Source organism: Convolutriloba macropyga, chromosome 12, assembly GCF_964194025.1.
Source record: "Convolutriloba macropyga chromosome 12, txConMacr16.3, whole genome shotgun sequence".
Taxonomy (NCBI): domain Eukaryota; kingdom Metazoa; phylum Xenacoelomorpha; order Acoela; family Convolutidae; genus Convolutriloba; species Convolutriloba macropyga.
Window position 1 is genome coordinate 7078836 of NC_134479.1, and position 21818 is coordinate 7100653.

Genomic DNA, 21818 nt, shown 5'->3' on the forward strand with positions numbered 1-21818 from the left:
ATTTCGATCCATCACAACCTTCTGATCTGTGTCCCGGTCGCAGACAATTGAAACAGAGTTTTCTAACCTTTATTAGCTCTGCACCTTCCCTTACTGAAAGCTTCTTGAACTTTCCGCATTTGAAAATTTCGTGCGTTTCTTCACAACATTCGCATTGTTGCTCGGAAGTCGCCAAATGTGTGTGCAAATGTCGTTGGTTCCCGTTCATTTGAGTTTTTGTCGCTCCTACTCCATTTGGCGCTGTTGCCTCGAGTGCTTGTGCGCGTTCCTCTAAGAAAAGTCTGAGCTCTTCATACCTTTGAGGTTCCTTGTCTTTTGAAGACAGCTCTCTTGTCTCGGTAGGCAGCTTCTCACTGATCAAGTAAACAAAAAAGATGTCTTGACTGTTGACTGATTCTCCCAAATTCTGCAAGGCAAGTCGATGTTCGTCCATTGCTTCAATTAAATTTCCTAAGTCTCTGGCATTATCGGTTGTCAGTGATCGATACGAAACAATTGAATGCAGGTGTGTGCGAATGATGATCCTCTTGTTCTCATATCTGTTTATCAGAGTATTCATAGCAATGTCGAAGTTGTGATCGGTAACTGGTATCGAGGCAAGCAGTTTGGCGGTATCACCCTTTACAGATGCTTTCAGATACTGCAACTTCTGACTTCCTTGAAGAGAACTGTTGTCAATGACTGCTCCTTTGAACAAATCAAAGAACGAAGTCCATTCCATATAATTACCCGAAAAAACCGGCAGATTGAGTTTTGGTAACTTGATGTTGGCTGAGTTCCTCATAGCATCGGAGAGCGTTGAAGTAGATGGCGTTGAAGTATCTGCTGCTTTTGAAGGTCCCTCAAAACGTTTCGTGAAGCGTTTGATTGCATCAATGTTCTTTGTCAACTTGTCATTAAATTCCTCGGACTCCAGAATGTCATTGTCCAGTGCTTCCGCCTCCGTCAAGTTCTGTTGAAGTTCTTGGTTCGAAGTTACCAGAAAATTCTGCTATGGGGTGAGAAGTTTCGCTACCTGATTTAGCCTGTTGATGTCTGCTTCTGAAATGGTGTCTAGATCTTTTGACATGATATTTTCAGCCTCATTGTTAAACCTTGTAGTAACGCTGCGGTGTGATCCCCGCGACTGTTTCTGCATTTCAAAATTGGACATTTTGACTTGCTGTTGCCTTTGAGGGCGTTTTTTTTCGTGTTTTTGATGCTGGTCTTTATTCGAATTAGTTTCGTTTGTCTTTTTCGTGGATTTTGCTGTGCTGAAATCTAAAAACACACTAAAAGAACGCAAAATATGGGAAATCGGGTTTCACTTAATCCCCCCTTCAAAAAATGCGGCCAATTTTTGCGCGCGAACTTAGTGCTATTACTTCGGGGGAGCAAACCTGAACTAAAAATTTCGAGTTCTCCGCGAGAACTGAGAAAGAGATTGTTTTCCCCGAAGTTTCACAAAAAAAGTTTTTGTAACCCTTGAGATATATTTCTCCCACTAGATAACTTTACCGGGTCTCAGAAATCAACCTTGTTATACAAGTTAATCAACTTGTATAACATGAGGGGGGATGTGTTATCTAGTGGGGGGTCCGCTTTTAACTTCCCCTTTAAGTTTCCCCTTTTAGATTTTTTGCTAAATTTTTTGAGAGATATAATGCTTTTGGTGCCTAATGCTTTGACTATTTTATCCTTAACCTATTTGTCGGCGGAACAAATGTTGCGATGCAACATTAATTGAATCACTTGCCTAGAAATGCTTTATTATAACGCTTTATGCTTAAGAATCTCAATCTCGAAAAGACCAAGTGAATGTGATAATATCGTTTGAAATTATGAATATTTGGTTTCAGCACGTGGTTAATTATCGTTGTTTTCCTCATCTTGCTCGGATTGCATTGAAGGTCATTGTATCAAAGGCTATTGTAAATCGTAACAGTATTTTTTCGTTAGTTTGGTATGCTCTTAAGTTCATATGGACGCGCAACTGTGTTTGTTGTAATGTTTTAAAGTTGAGGTCACCTGAACATTTCTTGAACGGCCATTTGTTCTAGTGAATAAACAAAAGTGTGAAGAATAAATAACAGTTTTCCTTTCCGTTTCGCCTGATCAGAGGTGTCCTCTTAAAAATTATGATATATGAAGCTTGTTTTTTTTACTGACGCGTTATTCAGTTTGTACAGGAACCTGGTAATTAGGAACATGGTATCAGTCAGGTACTTGCACGCATTTTTTTTATCTAAGTATAAACTAGCTGATCTATTTGTTCAATTGTGCGCAAAACACGTAAAACAGGGGAGCTTATTAATTAAACATGGGGAATTCCTCTGAAAAACCAAAATAGAAAACCTTGTTCAGTAAAATTGCCCTCGCTGACTGGTTTTAATGGCTTGACATTTCCAATGTTGACGACGAATAACATATAGATTGCCCGAAATATGAAAAAAACAAAAAGACAGATGAGCGTATAGTAAATGGACCGCAGGATTAAATTGTAACATCGATAATATTCTCTCAAAAGTTGTACGGTTTTGTAATGATCGTCCGATTGAGCAGAAAATTTCAAAGTAGACAAAGGAAGCCGTTAAAAATAACGTATTCAATCTTTTCGTGCAAGTTTATGTGAAAACAAATATTATATGTAATGTGTGTAAACCACACGCCAATGATTGAGAGTTCAGACTCCGGCCTCATTGAAGTATGTGTGGGTGTAAGCTCTCATATAACAATGTCTTCAGGTTGACCGTCGGTTGACCAAAAATAATTGTATTTATAGGACCACGTGAAAGTTTCAGACACAAAGAAAGTGACCTCGGTCAACAAAGATTAATTGTGCTCATAAAAAGTTCAGTCCAAAATGTGAGGAATAATAAGAAAAAGAGAAAAAGAGAGCAGGGAACAGGACGTTTTAGCGTAATGTTGTCCTTATTGGACTATGCAGGAACCATAATTATTAATTATTTGTTAATTTCTCTCGAACAAAGTTCGAGGCAATTATTGTAAATATGTCTCTTTTTTGGAACATTTTTACTTGACCGTTTTTGCACTTTTGTCTTTGAAATTTCTTTGACTTTTTGAGTGAATTTTTCACGCTTTAGTTCTTCATTTTTGATTGATATGTTTCGCTTTATTTCAGAAATAAAGTTTGTTGCTAATATAAAACAGCGGAGAAGAATTAAAGTCTTAGTATTAAGTGATTAAGAAGTGAGATTTTTAATCTGGAGGTTGTTGTTTTGAATCCCTGTGGGCGCAGTTGTTTTCAACCATACAAGTTTTCTAAGCTACTCCCCTCTATGAATAAAATTGCCCGCCTGTCGTTCGAGAACAATTCATCCGACGTAAGTTGGTTTATGTTTTATATTATTTTAAATGTTTATAAGCATAAATGAATATCATGGAACGCGGAATTTTCGTCATAGAATTTCAGTAGTTGAAGTGAAATCAATTTTCACTGTCTTAACTGCAACTTGACTGCAACTTTACTTTCAGCCTTTTATCAAAGATTCCATATTTTGATTTAAGAAAAAGGGGAAAAAATGCTTTATCATGGTTTCAGGGGAGAATTTTTTGCCTTCATAAATGTTATCTCGATGTTTAGGTTTACGTCTAATTTTTTGTAGTCTTTATTTTCGAGCTTTTTACTGATGTTAAACACATTGTCAAGTAGATGCTTTTGTGTGCAAGCATAAGCAAGGTTGACTCTTTTTGGGTCTAGATAAATGCGAGGCTTTCCGTAAACTCGAAGAAAGTTCGTTTTGCAAAACAACAACTCCAGTCTTGTTTAATTTTTTGTTGTCCTTATTTGGAATAGGGCTTTACTTGATAAATGAAAAAAACAAATGGATAATGAAGACAAAATGATTTATTTATTAGATTTTTTCTCTTGTGTGCTCATTTACAGTACATACTGTTTAAATGTATTTTTTGTTCCAGAGTGTGACAATAGAACTGGCGGGTGGTTACTCCATAATGGTCCAGGGATACATGGCACACATTAAAGACCTCTCAGGAGTCCTCACCACTCATGACTTCCACAACACGACATACAGAACTGAATTCCTCCAAGTGTCATCCGGAACCATAGCCAGAAAGGGATCTTTCATGTATCTGGACTTGAACAGACTCGGACTCTCCATCAAGTACAGTGATGTAAGTTATTTTAAAATTTTTACAAAAACTTTCAAAGACTTAAAATTGCAAAACTATTTTTCATAACATGTTTGGTTGAGTTTGTTCTTGCTGATTGTAATTTTATTGGGTCATTTAGTCTGTCAAATGTAAGTCAGTTTGACCTATACTATGTTTCAGAAAAAATACTTTTAAAAACCAAATTAATTTTGTTGTCTACGAAGTGTTGTCGAAAAACTTGAGGATAAACTGGAAAGTAATGGGCGGGCTGCCCGTGGGATTAAATTAGCTGTCTTTATTAATAATTTTGGTCATTGTTGTGATAAACAGTTTATTTAATTACAAGAGGACTCGATAATGTGCGTTCGCACATAATGGGCCAACCCCGCTCATCTATGTTTTCGTTTTAATTGTCTAATAAATGAGGAAGGGATCGAAAACTTTTAAACTCCGATGAGACCTGGCATTCTTAAGAATGCAAGGCAAGACAAACAACAAAATCAATTAACCACAAAAAACATTATTTCCACCTAAACCTCAATGTCTTTTTTGACAAAAAGCTACTTAATGACAAAATCATTATGGCGTCAAAAAATTAAAATAAACAAGCAAATTTGTACTTTACTAGAAAAAACAAGGGACCAGTTTTTAATAAAACTCGGTAACAAGTAGACAAAAAACAAAAACTGTCAAATTAAAAAATACGTTTGTGTTTTCTAAAAACAGATAATTTCAAATGAAGTAAACCAAGAAAAGTTTTGAAATAGGTTTGTGTCTATTCAGAATTCACGACAAATAGAAGAAAAACAAAATTTCAATTGTTTTTCGAGAAAACGGTGTCGAAACTGTTAAAGCAATAAACTAATCCGTAAAAACTCAGATATAATCAATTGCGCATTCTTTGAGCACCAATAATGTGATATGTCACGTCTGAGCACTGAGACGAGTTAAATGTTTTTAAGAAACATTGAACTTCAAAGTCGAAAACATTAGCTATCGCCTGAAATCACTACATAGGTTCTTTTGTTTCTTCAAGGAAAACCATTGAGGTTTTTCACTATTCAGAAAATGTTATACGTCTACAAAAGTACGACAAACGTAGACAAAAATCAGTAACCGAAAATTTTTTTTTTGAAAACCCGATGTCAAAGCCGTTAAAACAATAAATGCTCTAAAAAGTTTAGATATGTTCAATTGTGTTTTTCTTGAACACCAGTAAGTTTTTATTCCACTTGTAGTTAGTGAGATTATTTTAGAAGTGGACAAAAAGATCAGCAAATTGAAATTTTGAAAATAAGTCTATACAGTTTTAAAATATTTGGTTTCAAAGCCATGAAAATTTTTATCGATCAAATGAAAACTTTTATAACTCTAAAGGAGGCTTTTGAATATTTTTTTTTGAATATAGGAGGCAATCAGAATATTTTTTTGATTAAAAAGTACAACAAAACTGTCAGCAACGAAAAAGTCTTAAAAAACTGCTAAAAATCAGTGTCCAAGAACAATAAAATCATAATTTAGCTATTAAAAAATGAATATCATCTAAACTAAAATGTTCAATTTTTCATCCACTGGAAAACGCTAAGACCTGCAATTTTGTCAAGAAACTACATAAAGTCGACGCCAATAAAACTAGAATCTATTCACTGAAAAAAATGATATCTTCAACTTTGTCTTTTTAAATTTGTTCAATTTTGTCTATCTACATTGTTCAATTTTGTCTTTTTAAATAGCCAATAATGTAACATTCTTCCTGTCAATAATGTGAGAAAACAAGAAAAAGACCCTTAAAGATTGAAAAATGTCCAAAATTGGATTTTTTTGTGAAAAGGTATGGTATCAAAGTTGAAAAACTATTACTTAAAATGTGAAAACACATTAGCAATGAAGTTCTAATCATTTAGGAAGACAATCAGAAAGTGGCAATGCTCATTGAATATTCGTTTATTTTGAAATTTAGTTTTGTTTGATGAAAAGTACCTTGGATTTTGACCAAAAAAACTATGTAGGTTTTCTTTGAAATTCCCTAGAAAGCCTGTCATTAGAAAGTCTGTCTGTCAACAGAGTGATATGCTCTGTTCTGTAGTTAACACAAAGAAGAAAAATGTGGTAAAAGTTTATTTTAAAGAAGTCAGCGACTGATTACAATTTTCTTGGAGCATAGAAAGCAACGATTAGACCAAAACTAGTCCGGCTATTGCTGTTCGTCCATTAGGAAAACGTAATTGTTCCGATTATAATGGACATGGATAATGTGACAAAAAATTTGACCAGAGTTGATTTTTCCATTTTGGAACACGTAACGTAAAACCCCAGCTTTAACTCAAGCTGAAATTGAAATCCTGGCTGAATTAAAAAAGGATGAAAATCATTTGATGCAAGAAGAATTGAACATTCGTGAAAGGATGAGCATGTCATATCTAAACTGATTTTTAAGACATTTCGCAGTCAGCAGGATTCGAACCTGCGCGGGAAGATCCCATCTGATTTCAAGTCAGACGCCTTAACCACTAGACCATGACTGCTTGATTACCAAATTTGTTGAGCACACAAGTCAACGATTAGACCGAAACCAGCCTTGCTTTTGCTTTTCGTCCATTAGGAACACCTAACTGTTCCGAAAACAATGGACATGGATAATGTGACAAAAAATTTGACCAGAGTTGAATTTTGCATTTTGGAACACGTAATTTAAAACCCCAGCTAGAACTCAATCTGAAATTGAAATCCTGGCTGAATTAAAATGGATGAAAATCGTTTGACGCAAGAAAATTTGAACTTCCGTGAAAGGATGAGCATGGCATATCTAAACTGAAGCTTAAGAAATTTCGCAGTCAGCATGAATTGAAACTGTGCGGGAAGATCCAATCTTATTTTTGTCAAGAAACTACTTAAAGTCGACGCCAATAAAACTAGAATCTATTCACTGATAAAATTGATATGTTCAACTTTGTCTTTTTAAATTTGTTCAATTTTGTCTGTCTACATTGTTCAATTTTGTCTTTTAAATAGCCAATAGTGTAATATCCTTCATGTCAATAATGTGAGAAAACAACAAAAAGACCCTTAAAGGTTGGAAAATGTCCGAAAATTGGAATTTTTGTTGTGAAAGGTTGTGGTATCAAAGTCGGAAAACTATTACTTAAATTGTGAAAACACATTAGCAATGAAGTTTTAATCATTTAGGAAGACAATCAGAAAGTGGCAATGCTCATTAAATAATCGTTTAATTTGAAAATTAATTTTGTTTGATGAAAAGTACCTTGGATTTTGGCCAAAAAACTATGTAGGTTTTCTTTGAAATTCCCTAGAAAGCCTGTCATTAGAAAGTCTGTCTGTCAACAGAGTGATATGCTCTGTTCTGTAGTTAACACAAAGAAGCAAAATGTGGTAAAAGTTTATTTTAAAGAAGTCAGCGACTGATTACAATATTTTTGGAGCATAGAAAGCAACGATTAGACCGGAACCAGCCTTGATATTGCCTTTCGTCCATTAGGAACACCTAATTGTTCCGAATATAAAGGACCTGGATAATGTGACAAAAAATTTGACCAGAGTTGAATTTTTCATTTTGGAACACGTAATTTAAAACTCCAGCTTGAACTCAATCTGAAATTGAAATCCTGGCTGAATTAAAAAAGGATAAAAATCGTTTGATGCAAGAAAAGTTGAACATCCGTGAAAAGATGAACAAGGCATATCTAAACTGAAGTTTAAGAAATTTCGCAGTCAGTCATGAATCGAAACTGTGCGGGAAGATCCCATCTGATTTCTAGTCAGACGTCTTAAACAATCGACCATGAGAACTTGACTACCTCGTACTTATTTTGGTAGAGTTTTTACTCGAGTATATTTTTCTCTCTCTGCCGAGGGTTTGTATCTTTCTCTGTCCTGCAAATGAACACCCACGTAGTAAGAGCAATTCGAAGGTCTACTTTTTCTCTATCAGTGTAGACGGTGACATGATTTGCATTCTCCATCATATAGATCTCCATGATTTGCGTTTCAGGATATTCCCTGTTCAAGACCCTTAATTTGAATGCTAACAACCCAATCTTTCCGCAGTTCTGGAGATAGGTTAGCCATAAAGTTAGTTCAACAAACACTGTTGAGTCTTTAGAGGTAAAGTCAACAATACTATCGTTGACTATTTGAAAAAAATTTATTAAAACAAAAATCGGCCACAATTGTTTAAGAATACGGAAAATCTGAAAAAAAAACAAGGAGAATCAGTTAAATATTCACAAAACGTTAAACTTCGATAACTCCGTGAAAAAAGAAATTTCTTAAAAAGTCTTTGTATTATATATTCTACACTGGACAGGTTCTAATGACAACACTTACGACCCTCTCCGATGAATTTATCGATCGGCGAAAATTGACTGAACCAAAAAACCATAATTGAGTATATAGTGCCTGCCCCCAATAAAGTCGGCCAGAATAAACATCCGGATGGGTCAATGAACAAATTTCACTGTCAGATTCTAAAATAAGCTTGAAAATTGAGATCTATTGTGTTTCGTCATTTTGTAGTGTTGTTTACCATTATTTTTTAGTGAACCATTATGTTGATATAGCACGTGCTTTCAAGTTTCATATTCCCAGCTTCAAATCAGGCTGGAATTGAAATCCTAGGGTGAATAAAGGGGAGAAATCGTTGGATTCAAGAAAATTTGAATTTTTAAGAAAGCATGTGTATGAGTGATCTAAACTAGAGTACAAGAATTTACGCAGTCAGCAGGATTCGAACCTGCGCGGGAAGATCCCATCTGATTTCTAGTCAGACGCCGTAACCACTCGGCCATGACTGCTTGACTACTCCGTGCTTTATTTTGATAGAGTTTTTAGAGTTTTTACGTGCTAAGATTTTTCTCTCCATGCCGAGGGATTGTGTCTTTGTCTTTCCTGCAATTGAACACCCACTTATTAAAAGCAATTCGAAGGCTTACTTTTTCTTTATCAGTGTAGACGGTGACATGATTTGCATTCTCCATCATATAGTTCTCCATGATTTGCTTTTTGGGATAATTCCTGTTAAAGCCCCTTAATTTATAAGGTAGCAAAACAATTGTGCCGCAGTTCTGGGTACAGGATAACCAAAAGATTAGTTCAAGACTGTTGAATCTTTAGAGGAAAAGTCAAAAATACTGTCGTTGACTATTTGAAAATAATTTATTAAAACAGAAATCGGCCAGAATTGCGTAAGAATACGGAAAATCTGAATAAAAACAAGGAGAATCAGTTAAATGTTCACAAAACGTTAAACCTTGATAACTCCGTGAAAAATGCAAATTTCTTAAAAAGTCTTTGTTTTATATATTCTACACTGGACAGGTTCTAATGACAACACTTACGACCCTCTCCGACAAATTTATCGATCGGCGAAAATTGACAGAACAAAAAAACCATAATTGAGTATATAGTGCCTGCCCCAATAAAGTCGGCCTGAACAAACATCTGGATGGGTCAATGAACAAATTTCACTGCCAGATTCTAAAATAAGCTTGACAATTGAGATCTATTGTGTTTCGTCATTTTGTAGTGTTGTTTACCTTTATTTTTTAGTGAACCATTATGTTGATATAGCACGTGCTTTCGAGTTTCATATTCCCAGCTTCAAATCAGGCTGGAATTGAAATCCGGGGGTGAATAAAGGGGAGAAATCGTTGGATTCAAGAAAATTGGAGTTTATGAGAAATCATGTGTATGAGTGATCTAAACTAGAGTACAAGAATTTACGCAGTCAGCAGGATTCGAACCTGCGCGGGAAGATCCCATCTGATTTCTAGTCAGACGCCTTAACCACTCGGCCATGACTGCTTGACTACTCCGTGCTTTATTTTGATAGAGTTTTTACGTGCTAACAGTTTTCTCTCCGTGCCGAGGGTTTGTGTCTTTGTCTGTCCTGCAAATGAACACCCACATATTAAAAGCAAATCGAAGGTTTACTTTTTCTCTATCAGTGTAGACGGTGACATGATTTGCATTCTCCATCATATAGTTCTCCTTGATTTGCATTTCGGGATATTCCCTGTTAAAGCCCCTTAATTTAAAAGGTAGAAAAACAATTGTGCCGCAGTTCTGGAGACAGGTTACCCAAAAAATTAGTTCAAGACTTTTGAATCTTAAGAGGAAAAGTCGAAAACACTATCGTTGACTATTTTAAAATAATTTAATAAAACAAAAATTGGCCACAATTGCGTAGGAATACGGAAAATCTGAATAAAATTAGGGAGAATAAGCTAAATGTTCGCAAAACGTTAAACATCGATAACTACGTGAATAATACAAATTTCTTAAAATGTCTTTGTATTATATATTCTACACTGGACAGGTTCTTATGAAAACACTTACGACCCTCTCCGACAAATTTATCGATCGGCGAAAATTGACAGAACAAAAAAACCATAATTGAGTATATAGTGCCTGCCCCCAATAAAGTCGGCCAGAACAAACATCCGGATGGGTCAATGAACAGATTTCACTGTCAGATTCTAAAATAAGCTTGACAATTGAGATCTATTGTGTTTCGTCATTTTGTAGTGTTGTTTACCATTATTTTTAAGTGAACCATTATGTCGATATAGCACGTGCTTTCAATTTTCATATTCCCAGCTTCAAATCAGGCTGGAATTGAAATCCTGGTGTGAATAAAATGGGAGAAATCGTTGGATTCAAGAAAATTTGAATATTTAAGAAATCATGTGTATGAGTGATCTAAACTAGAGTACAAGAATTTACGCAGTCAGCAGGATTCGAACCTGCGCGGGAAGATCCCATCTGATTTCTGGTCAGACGCCTTAATCACTCGGCCATGACTGCTTGACTACTCCGTGCTTTATTTTGATAGAGTTTTTACGTGCTAACAGTTTTCTCTCCGTGCCGAGGGTTTGTGTCTTTGTCTGTCCTGCAAATGAACACCCACATATTAAAAGCAAATCGAAGGTTTATTTTTCCTCTATCAGTGTAGACGGTGACATGATTTGCATTCTCCATCATATAGTTCTCCTTGATTTGCATTTCGGGATATTCCCTGTTAAAGCCCCTTAATTTAAAAGGTAGAAAAACAATTGTGCCGCAGTTCTGGAGACAGGTTACCCAAAAGATTAGTTCAAGACTTTTGAATCTTAAGAGGAAAAGTCGAAAACACTATCGTTGACTATTTTAAAATAATTTAATAAAACAAAAATTGGCCACAATTGCGTAGGAATACGGAAAATCTGAATAAAATTAGGGAGAATAAGCTAAATTTTCGCAAAACGTTAAACATCGATAACTACGTGAAAAATACAAATTTCTTAAAATGTCTTTGTATTATATATTCTACACTGGACAGGTTCTTATGAAAACACTTACGACCATCTCCGACAAATTTATCGATCGGCGAAATTTGACAGAACAAAAAAAACCATAATTGAGTATATAGTGCCTGCCCCCAATAAAGTCGGCCAGAACGAACATCCGGATGGGTCAATGAACAGATTTCACTTTCAGATTCTAAAATAAGCTTGACAATTGAGATCTATTGTGTTTCGTCATTTTGTAGTGTTGTTTACCATTATTTTTTAGTGAACCATTATGTCGATATAGCACGTGCTTTCAATTTTCATATTCCCAGATTCAAATCAGGCTGGATTTGAAATCCTGGTGTGAATAAAATGGGAGAAATCATTGGATTCAAGAAAATTTGAATATTTAAGAAATCATGTGTATGAGTGATCTAAACTAGAGTACAAGAATTTACGCATTCTGCAGGATTCGAACCTGCGCGGGAAGATCCCATCTGGTTTCTAGTCAGACGCCTTAACCACTCGGCCATGACTGCTTGACTACTCCGTGCTTTATTTTGATAGAGTTTTTACGTGCTAAGATTTTTCTCTCCATGCCGAGGGTTTGTGTCTTTGTCTTTCCTGCAATTGAACACCCACTTATTAAAAGCAATTCGAAGGTTTACTTTTTCTCTATCAGTTTAGACGGTGACATGATTTGCATTCTCCATCATATAGTTCTCCATGATTTGCATTTCGAGATATTCCCTGTTAAAGCCCTTTAATTTATAAGGTAGCAAAACAATTGTGCCGCAGTTCTGGATACAGGTTACCCAAAAGATTAGTTCAAGACTGTTGAAACTTTAGAGGAAAAGTCAAAAATACTATCGTTGACTATTGAAAATAATTTATTAAAACAGAAATCGGCCAAAATTGCGTAGGAATACGGAAAATCTGAATAAAAGCAGGGAGAATAAGTTAAATGTTCGCAAAACGTTAAACATCGATAACTCCGTGAAAAATACAAATTTCTTAAAATGTCTTTGTGTTATATATTCTACACTGGACAGGTTCTTATGACAACACTTACGACCCTCTCCGACAAATTTATCGATCGACGAAAATTGACAGAACAAAAAAACCATAATTGAGTATATAGTGCCTGCCCCCAATAAAGTCGGCCAGAACAAACATCCGGATGGATCAATGAACAATCTTCATTGTCAGATTATAAAATAAGCTTGACAATTGAGATCTATTTTGCTTCGTTATTTTGTAGTGTTGTTTACCATTATTTTTTAGTGAACCATTATGTCGATATAGCACGTGCTTTCAATTTTCATATTCCCAGCTTCAAATCAGGCTGGAATTGAAATCCTGGGATGAATAAAGGGGAGAAATCGTTGGATTCAAGAGAATTTGAATTTTTAAGAAATCATGTGTATGAGTGATCAAAACTAGAGTACAAGAAAATACGCAGTCAGCAGGATTCGAACCTGCGCGGGACGATCCCATCTGATTTCTAGTCAGACGCCTTAACCACTCGGCCATGACTGCTTGACTACTCCGTGCTTTGTTTTGATAGAGTTTTTACGTGCTAACAGTTTTCTCTCCGTGCCGAGGGTTTGTATCTTTGTCTGTCCTGCAAATGAACACCCACATAGTAAAAGCAAATCGAAGGTTTACTTTTTCTCTATCAGTGTAGACGGTGACATGCTTTGCATTCTCCATCATATAGTTCTCCTTGATTTGCATTTCGGGATATTCCCTGTTAAAGCCCCTTACTAGATAGCAATTCCGGCCTGATTGAGTCCGTATAAACTACGCTGTAGTCTGCAATAGACTTTATCCGCGTTTGGATCCTCCTTTTTGAATCCCTCAAGTTGCTCTAAAACAGCATTGAGGTATCCCCTTGAGCGCTTTTACAACTTCTGGTATTGTTGTAACTTCCAGACTTTGTTCTCCAACAAAGAATTATATTCTGCCTCAATTGCAGACCTCCATTTCTTCGAGAGTGCTTCGTTAACACGCGATGGGTGGCCAGCGTCAAGACATGTTGCCATCAATAAGGCCTGATTGAGTCCAAAATTTATACCTGATTGAGTCACTGTCTATATTTCATTATTGTCCATTATTGTCCCCATTGATACTTTGCTGAGAGGCAATCAGTCCTCATTCAACCTAGTTTTAATCCCTAGTTTTAATCGCCTTGAGCGAACTGTTTTCCTGCTTGAATCCAATTATAGAGGTCTTGCTCCTATGAGCACAACAAACTCTGTCCGTCAAATGTACCTGTTTTTTTTCTAAACGAAACTAAGGGCATGACAATCAAAAAGACTACCGAAAACTTACATTTGGTTTGTTGTTGTACATAACCCCTATGGAGTTTTACGCACTTTCCCGTAAGCAAGGATACAGGTTACCCAAAAGATTAGTTCAAGACTGTTGAATCTTTAGAGCAAAAGACTAAGCAAAAACACTACAAATTTCTTAAAAAGTCTTTTTATATATTCTACACTGGACAGGTTCTAATGACAACACTTACGACCCTCCCCGATAAATTTATCGGTTGGCAAAATTTGACAGAAAAAAAACCATAATTGAGTATATAGTGCCTGCCCCCACTAACGTCGGCCAGAACAAACATCCGGATGGGTCAATGAACAAATTTAACTTTCAGATTCTAAAATGTGCTTGAAAATTGAGATCTATTATGCTTCGTCCTTTTGTAGAGTAGTTTTGTCATTATTTTGTATTGAACCATTATGTTCGATATAGCACGTGCTTTCAATTTTTATATTCCCGGCTTTAAATCAGGATGGAATTGTAATTCTGGGGTGAATAAAAGGGAGAGAAATCGTTTGATTCAAGAAAAGTTGAATTTGTAAGAAATCATGAGTATGGCTGATCTAAACTAGAAAATAAGAAATTACGCAGCCAGCAGGATTCGAACCTGCGCGGGATGATCCCATCTGATTTCAAGTCAGACGCCTTAACCACTCGGCCATGACTGCTTGACTAACAATTTTGTTGAGCACAGAAACCAACGATTAGACCGGAACCAGCCTTGATATTGAAATTCGTCCATTAGGAACACCTAATTGTTCCGAATATAAAGGACCTGGATAATGTGACAAACAATTTGACCAGAGTTGAATTTTGCATTTTGGAACACGTAACTTAAAAACCCCAGCTTGAACTCAATCTGAAATTGAAATCCTGGCTGAATTAAAAAAGGATGAAAATAGTTTGATGCAAGAAAAGTTGAATATCCGCGAATTTCAAAAGAAATCATGAATATGGCTGATCTAAACTAGAGTACAAGAAATTACGCATTTAGAGGTATTCGAAACTGCGCGGGAAGATCCCATCTGATTTGTAGTCAGACGCCTTAATCAATCGACCTTGACAACTTGACTACCTCGTACTTATTTTGATAGCGTGTTTACGCGAGAATATTTTTCTCTCTGTGCCGAGGGTTTGTATCTTTGTCTGTCCTGCAAATTAACAGCCACGTAGTAAAAACAATTCGAAGGTCTACTTTTTCTCTATCAGTGTAGCCGGTGACATGAATTGTATTCTCCATCATATAGGTCTCCATGATTTGCATTTCGGGATATTCCCTGTTCAAGACCCTTAATTTGAATGCTAAGAACCCAATCGTGCCGCAGTTCTGGAGATAGGTTAAACAAAAGATTAGTTCAAGACTGTTGAATTTTTAGAGGTAAAGTCAACAATTCTATTGTTGACTATTTGAAAACAATTTATAGAAACAAAAATCGGCCGCAATTGCGTAAGAATACGGAAAATCTCAATAAAAACAAAGAGAATCAGTTAAATGAACAAAAAAACGTTAAACCTCAATAACTTCATGAAAAAAAGAAATTTCTTAAAAAGTCTTTGTTCTTTATATTCTACACTGGACAGCTTCTAATGACAACACTTAAGACCCTCCCCGATAATTTTATCGATCGGCGAAAATTGACTGAACTAAAAAACCATAATTGAGTATATAGTGCCTGCCACCAATCAAGTTGACCAGAACAATCATCCCGATGCGTCAATGAACAAATTACAATTTCAGATTCTAAAATATGCTTGACAATTGAGATCTTTTGTGCTTCGTCAGTTTGTAGTGTTGTTTACCATTATTTTTTAGTGAGCCATTATGTCGATATAGCACGTGCTTTCATTTCTTATATTCCCAGCTCCAAATCAGGCTGGAATTGAAATCCTGCTTTGAATAAAAGGGGGAGAAGTCGTTTGATTCAAGAAAAGTTGAATTTTCAAGAAATCATTTGAAAATAATTAATTAAAACAAAAATTGGCCACAATTGCTTAAGAATACGGAAAATTTGAATAAAAACAAGGAGAATCAGTTAAATGAACAAAAAAAACGTTAAACCTCAATAACTCCATGAAAAAAAAACAAATTTCTTAAAAAGTCTTTGTTCTTTATATTCTACACTAGACAGGTTCTAATGACAACACTTACGACCCTCCCCGATAATTTCATCGATTGGCGAAAGTTGACTAAACTAAAAAACCATAATTGAGTATATAGTGCCTGCCACCAATAAAGTCGACCAGAACAATCATCCGGATGCGTCAATGAACAATCTTCATTGTCAGATTATAAAATAAGCTTGACAATTGAGATCTATTTTGCTTCGTTATTTTGTAGTGTTGTTTACCATTATTTTTTAGTGAACCATTATGTCGATATAGCACGTGCTTTCCATTTTATTTTCCTAGCTCCAAATCGGGCTGGAATTGAAATCCTGGGGTGAGTTAAAGGGGGAGAAATCGTTTGATTCAAGAAAAGTTGAATTTTCAAGAAATCATGAGTATGACTGATCTAAACTAGAGTACAAGAATCTACGCAGTCAGCAGGTTTCGAAACTGCGCGAGAGGATCCCATCTGATTTGTACTCCGACGCCTTAACCAATCGACCATGACAACTTGACTACCTCGTACTTATTTTGATAGCGTTTTTACGCGAGAATGTTTTTCTCTCTGTGCCAATGGTTTGTATCTTTGTCTGTCCTGCAAATGAACACCCACGTAGTAAAAGCAATTCGAAGGTCTACTTTTTCTCAATCAGTGTAGACGGTGACTTGATTTGCATTCTCCATCATATAGTTCTCCATGATTTGCATTTCGAAATATTCCCTGTTAAAGCCCCTTAATTTAAAAGGTAGAAAAACAATTGTGCCGCAGTTCTGGAGACAGGTTACCCAAAAGATTAGTTCAAGACTTTTGAATCTTAAGAGGAAAAGTCAAAAACACTATCGTTGACTATTTGAAAATAATTAATTAAAACAAAAATCGGCCACAATTGCGTAAGAATACGGAAAATCTGAATAAAAACAAGGAGAATCAGTTAATTGTTCACAAAACGTTAAACCTCGATAACTCCGTGAAAAATACAAATTTTTTAAAAAGTCTTAGTATTATATATATTCTACACTGGACAGGTTCTAATGACAACACTTACGACCCTCTCCATGAAATTTGTCGATCGGTGAAAATTGACTGAACAAAAAACCTCATATTTGAGTATATATTGCCCGCCCCCACTAAAATGGGTCAGAACAAACATCCGGAGAGGTCAATGAACAAATTTCACTGTCAGATTCTAAAATTTGCTTGACAATTGGGATCTATTATGTTCCGGCATTTTGAAGTGTGGTTTCGTCATTATTTTGTAGTGAAACATTATGTTCGATATAACATGCTTTCAATTGTTGTATTCTCAGCTTTAAATCAGGCTGGAATTGAAATCCTGGGGTGAAAAAAAGGGGAGAAATTGTTTTATTCAAGAAAAAATGAATTTTCATTTAGAGTATGGCTGATCTAAACTAGGGTACAAGATACTACGCAGTCCGCAGGTTGCGAACTTGCGCGGGAAGCTTCCATCTGATTGCTAGTCAGACGCTTTAACCACTCGGGCATTACTGCTTAACTACCCCGTGCTTGATTTTGATAGAGTTTTTACGCGCAAACAGTTTTCTCTCTGTGCCGAGGGTTTGTATCTTTTTCTGTCCTGCAAATGAACACCCATGCAGTAAAAGCAATTCGAATGTCTACCTTTTCTCTATAGGTGTAGACGGTGACATGATTTGCATTCTCCATCATATAGTTCTCCATGATTTTGCACTTCGGGATATTACCTGTTACAGCCCCTTAATTTATAAGGTAGCAAAACAATTGTGCCGCAGTTCTGGGTACAGGTTAACCAAAAGATTAGTTCAAGACTGTTGAATCTTTAGAGGAAAAGACTAAACAAAAACACTATCGTTGACTATTTGAAAATAGTTTATTAAAACAAAAATCGGCCACAATTGCGTAGGAATACGGAAAATCTGAATAAAAACAGGGAGAATAAGTTGAATTTTCACAAAACGTTAAACCTCGATAACTCCGTGAAAAATACAAATTTCTTAAAATGTCTTCGTATTATATATTCTACACTGGACAGGTTCTTATGACAACACTTACGACCCTCTCCGACAAATTTATCGATCGGCGAAGATTGACAGAACAAAAAAACCATAATTGAGTATATAGTGCCTGCCCCCCAATAAAGTCGGCCAGAACAAACATCCGGATGGGTCAATGAACAAATTTCACTGTCAGATTCTAAAATAAGCTTGACAATTGAGATCTATTGTGCTTCGTCATTTTGTAGTGTTGTTTACCATTATTTTTTAGTGAACCATTATGTCGATATAGCACGTGCTTTCAATTTTCATATTCCCAGCTTCAAATCAGGCTGGAATTGAAATCCTGGGATGAATAAAGGGGAGAAATCGTTGGATTCAAGAGAATTTGAATTTTTAAGAAATCATGTGTATGAGTGATCTAAACTAGAGTACAAGAAAATACGCAGTCCGCAGCTTGCGAACCTGCGCGGGAAGATTCCATCTGATTGCTAGTCAGACGCCTTAACCCCTCGGCCATGACTGCTTCACTACTCCGTGCTTTATTTTGATAGAGTTTTTACGTGCTAACAGTTTTCTCTCCGTTCTGAGGGTTTGTATCTTTTTCTCTCCTGCAAATGAACACCCATGTAGAAAGATTAGTTCAAGACTGTTGATTCTTTATAGGTAAAGTCAACAATACTATCGTTGACATTTTTAAGACAGTTTTCTAAAGCAAAATTTGCCACAATTGTGTTAAATTACGGAAAATCTGAAGAAAATCAAGGAGAATCAGTTAAATATTCACAAAACGTTAAACCTCGATAACTCCGTGAAAAATACAAATTTGAAAAATCGTTTTATTACCACTAACAACCCTCTACGATGAAAATATCGATCGGCAAAAATTGTCTGAACAAAAAAACAAATTTCACTGTCAGATTCTAAAATATGCTTGACAATTGGGATCTATTATGTTTCGTCAGTTTGAAGTGTGGTTTTGTCATGATTTTGCAGTGAGCCATTATATTCGATATAGCATGCTTTCAATTTTTGGATATTTTCCGCGTGTGCCCCCCCCCCCCCCCCAGCTTAGTGGGCGCATATTATTTGCACCCCCAGACGCGCGTGCAATATTTTTACATAGTAATTTACTATATAATGGCACGTGCTCTGTAACGGGGGGAGGGGGCGCATAACACACTGGGGGGCACAAACGGAAAAGATCCCAATTTTTGTATTCCCAGCTTTAGTTCAGGCTGGAATTAAAATCCTGGGGTGAATAAAAGGGGGAGAAAATGCTTTTTTCAAGAAAAGTTGAACTTCCAAGAAATCATGAGCATGGCTGATCTAGAGTACAAGAAATTACGCAGTCAGCAGGATTCGAACCTGCGCGGGAAGATCCCATCTGATTTCTAGTCAGACGCCTTAACCACTCGGCCATGACTGCTTGACGGAGAATGTTTTCATAAAATTTTTAAGCAAGACTATAAGACCCAAGAACTTTAATTATGGATAACATGTTTCGAAAATTGTAGAAAATTTTGGGTCTTTCCCATTATAGCCCTCCATGCAAATACAGCCCACCGATTAATGTATAGTTACTATGATTGGGTGGGGGGGGGTTGGGCTTTCGGTTATCTGACCACTAAGCCGTGGGGGGGGGGGGGGCTATAATGGGAAAGACCTTGTTCTATCTTCAATTAATGTTTTTTTTTTCAGGAGGACATTATCTTTGTGACCCTTGACAAATTTGAGAGACCTGAGTTGTTCGGAGGAGTGGGTGGATTGTGTGGCAACTTCAACAACGACCACAATGATGACTTTGTCAACCCATTTGGAATGCAAGTCTCTTACGAGGGGGACTTCGGAAACAGCTGGACTAATAACGAGATGTCGGTTAGTAAAAGTCAGCTTGAGTTTCTCACTCGTTATGGTAACCGACAACGAACATTTCTATTTGAAAATGAATTTTATCTCAGCTTTTAAAAAGCACTTCACGTCAGTGAGAAGTCAAATTAGAGTGGTGATTTTAATCGCGTTCAAGTTGGAATTGTAAAGAGAGCGAAAAGCGAGTGGGCGTGATTTTTTTCCAAGTACCTCTAAAGTGGAGTGAGAAGTTGGTATTTGAACAAATTTTAGGTTTTTCAAATCGAATTTTTTTTTCAAGTGTGGCAATTTGACTACTGTTTTCAGTGTTTCTTCTCTTGAGTGCTATTAATATGATACATATGTTATCTAATGGTGCCTATTGATTATCCAATGCAATTGATTGAACTCATCGACTGGAAGCTAATGCTTTTTAATAGCCGCCCTCATCTTCTCAGCCGGCTATTATAGCGCTTCTTTTTTACTTCGTCGAAATATTTTTTCGCTTTACCCATTTTGCCGTTTTTTCGACATTTTGGGTGAAATCTTTTTGACTTCTCTAGGCTAGTTTCAGTCTTCTGTCATTCTGCTCAAAGTTCTTTTAAACAGCAGCTGCTCAGCAAAGCTATTCAAAATGAAGAGTCAGTCTAAAAAATCAAAGTCAGAAATAGAAACGGGATAAACCCATAAAGCCCATTTTTAGATGCCCGGTACTTGAACTTTGTTCTCATAAGTTATAGTTACTATCTATAATGCTTATTGGTATTGATACTAGACCCTGTAGCCTCTCACTGAGAGACAGGATTACGAAATGACATCAAAATAAATCGCACTTAAAAATGTTTTTATACAAAAATCAATTTTTGTTGATGTTTTCTTTTCTTGCAATCCCGATAGAGTTATGGGAATCAACGGCGGCTATTTTCCGGCAATCTGCCGGATATGTTTTCTTACTTTTTCACTATTTGTTTTCATAAAACACATTTTAAAATGTAATTTTATGCCAGTTGTTTTTTCAATATTATATCTGTTGTCTTTTCATTTATCGTCATCAATGAGAGTATCAGTGGTTGCGAACGAGGCATAAATAACACTAATTAATTGTTAGAGTTTATGACTTTGAGAACTTTTTCTCAAAATATTTTATATTTTTTTTTAGTTTTGAGAGCTTTTATATCACTTTTTATTGTCTTATCGTTTAATCTCAAAAGGAACAGTTCTTATAGGCCACAAATCATGAACTTTTGAGGTCTAACTACTTTTTCTTGATCAATTTGTTGTCCTATCTCTTAGTCACGTGATAAGTCTTATCGATTAGCTAAGGGATACCTATATTAACCGTTTCAATTTATATACTTATGCGTTTGACTGATACGCTTTGGGTTTTCTAGGTTAATCTTATTGCTTGGTTGAGTTCACAGTAATCATTTTATGGTTTTGAAACCTGCTTTTCGAAAAAGCCAATTTGATTCTTCGAAGTGTTTTTTGATGTCTTTTCACCTAATCTCAAAATAATTAAACTATAAATTTATTTGACGTTCTAGAGCGGCGTAATTTTAATAAATTTATCGGCTCCATTTTTAAGGAAAGTTTTCATTCGCTGAGATCACATATCGTTTTGAAAGTTTAAAGTGAATATAGGAATCCTCCCTTCATTAGTAGTTCTTTTGTCACTTTTTAGACTTTAGAACTGCTGAATATTTTTTTAATGACCTTTGAGGTTATATGATATGATATGATGTGGTTAAGAGTTTTGGCTTTAAGTTATGAGGTTTTCCCAGTTAGGCGCCATTGGTTTTCAAAATTTTTTGATTTTTGCCAATTTTCTTTAGTTTTTGCCTCTTTTTTGCTTTCTATATTGTTGATTGCCACAAAGGCTGTCGTACTATTAACTAATCCTAAGAAGATTTGGGAATTTTTTTTAATTTTTTTGGATGTTGTGGTCATTTTTGCGCTTATAGGATCAGAGTGTTTGTTGGCTGTCTTACATCGATGTCCCTATAAAATATTAATTGAAAAGCCATTTTGTGTCAATTCATCCGATTGTTATTCAGGACTTGTCATGCTATATTTTTTGTTTTGTTTTCTCGCGCTGTTTTTCGCTCTACCTTGTTTCCAGAACGTTCTTTTGACTTTTTCGCGCTG

The 21818-nt window shown here is 35.9% G+C and overlaps 1 protein-coding gene and 8 non-coding genes across 9 annotated transcripts in view; 1 reads left to right on the forward strand and 8 right to left on the reverse strand.

Moving 5' to 3' along the window:
• The window catches only part of LOC142350959 (uncharacterized), a 215280-nt gene that overhangs the window by 19412 nt on the left and 174050 nt on the right, over positions 1-21818 (forward strand). The window contains exons 5-6 of the mRNA XM_075402986.1: positions 3919-4134; positions 19527-19703. Coding sequence (XP_075259101.1) covers positions 3919-4134; positions 19527-19703 — 393 coding nt within the window. The remainder of the gene's footprint in view (positions 1-3918; positions 4135-19526; positions 19704-21818) is intronic.
• Trnas-uga (transfer RNA serine (anticodon UGA)) lies at positions 6557-6638 on the reverse strand. Its single transcript has one exon. It is a non-coding gene; the product is annotated as a tRNA-Ser (tRNA).
• On the reverse strand, positions 8843-8924 carry Trnas-aga (transfer RNA serine (anticodon AGA)). The gene has a single exon. It is a non-coding gene; the product is annotated as a tRNA-Ser (tRNA).
• Positions 9852-9933, reverse strand: Trnas-aga (transfer RNA serine (anticodon AGA)). The gene has a single exon. It is a non-coding gene; the product is annotated as a tRNA-Ser (tRNA).
• Trnas-aga (transfer RNA serine (anticodon AGA)) lies at positions 10854-10935 on the reverse strand. Its single transcript has one exon. It is a non-coding gene; the product is annotated as a tRNA-Ser (tRNA).
• Positions 11857-11938, reverse strand: Trnas-aga (transfer RNA serine (anticodon AGA)). Its single transcript has one exon. It is a non-coding gene; the product is annotated as a tRNA-Ser (tRNA).
• Trnas-aga (transfer RNA serine (anticodon AGA)) lies at positions 12857-12938 on the reverse strand. Its single transcript has one exon. It is a non-coding gene; the product is annotated as a tRNA-Ser (tRNA).
• Trnas-uga (transfer RNA serine (anticodon UGA)) lies at positions 14314-14395 on the reverse strand. The gene has a single exon. It is a non-coding gene; the product is annotated as a tRNA-Ser (tRNA).
• Positions 19173-19254, reverse strand: Trnas-aga (transfer RNA serine (anticodon AGA)). The gene has a single exon. It is a non-coding gene; the product is annotated as a tRNA-Ser (tRNA).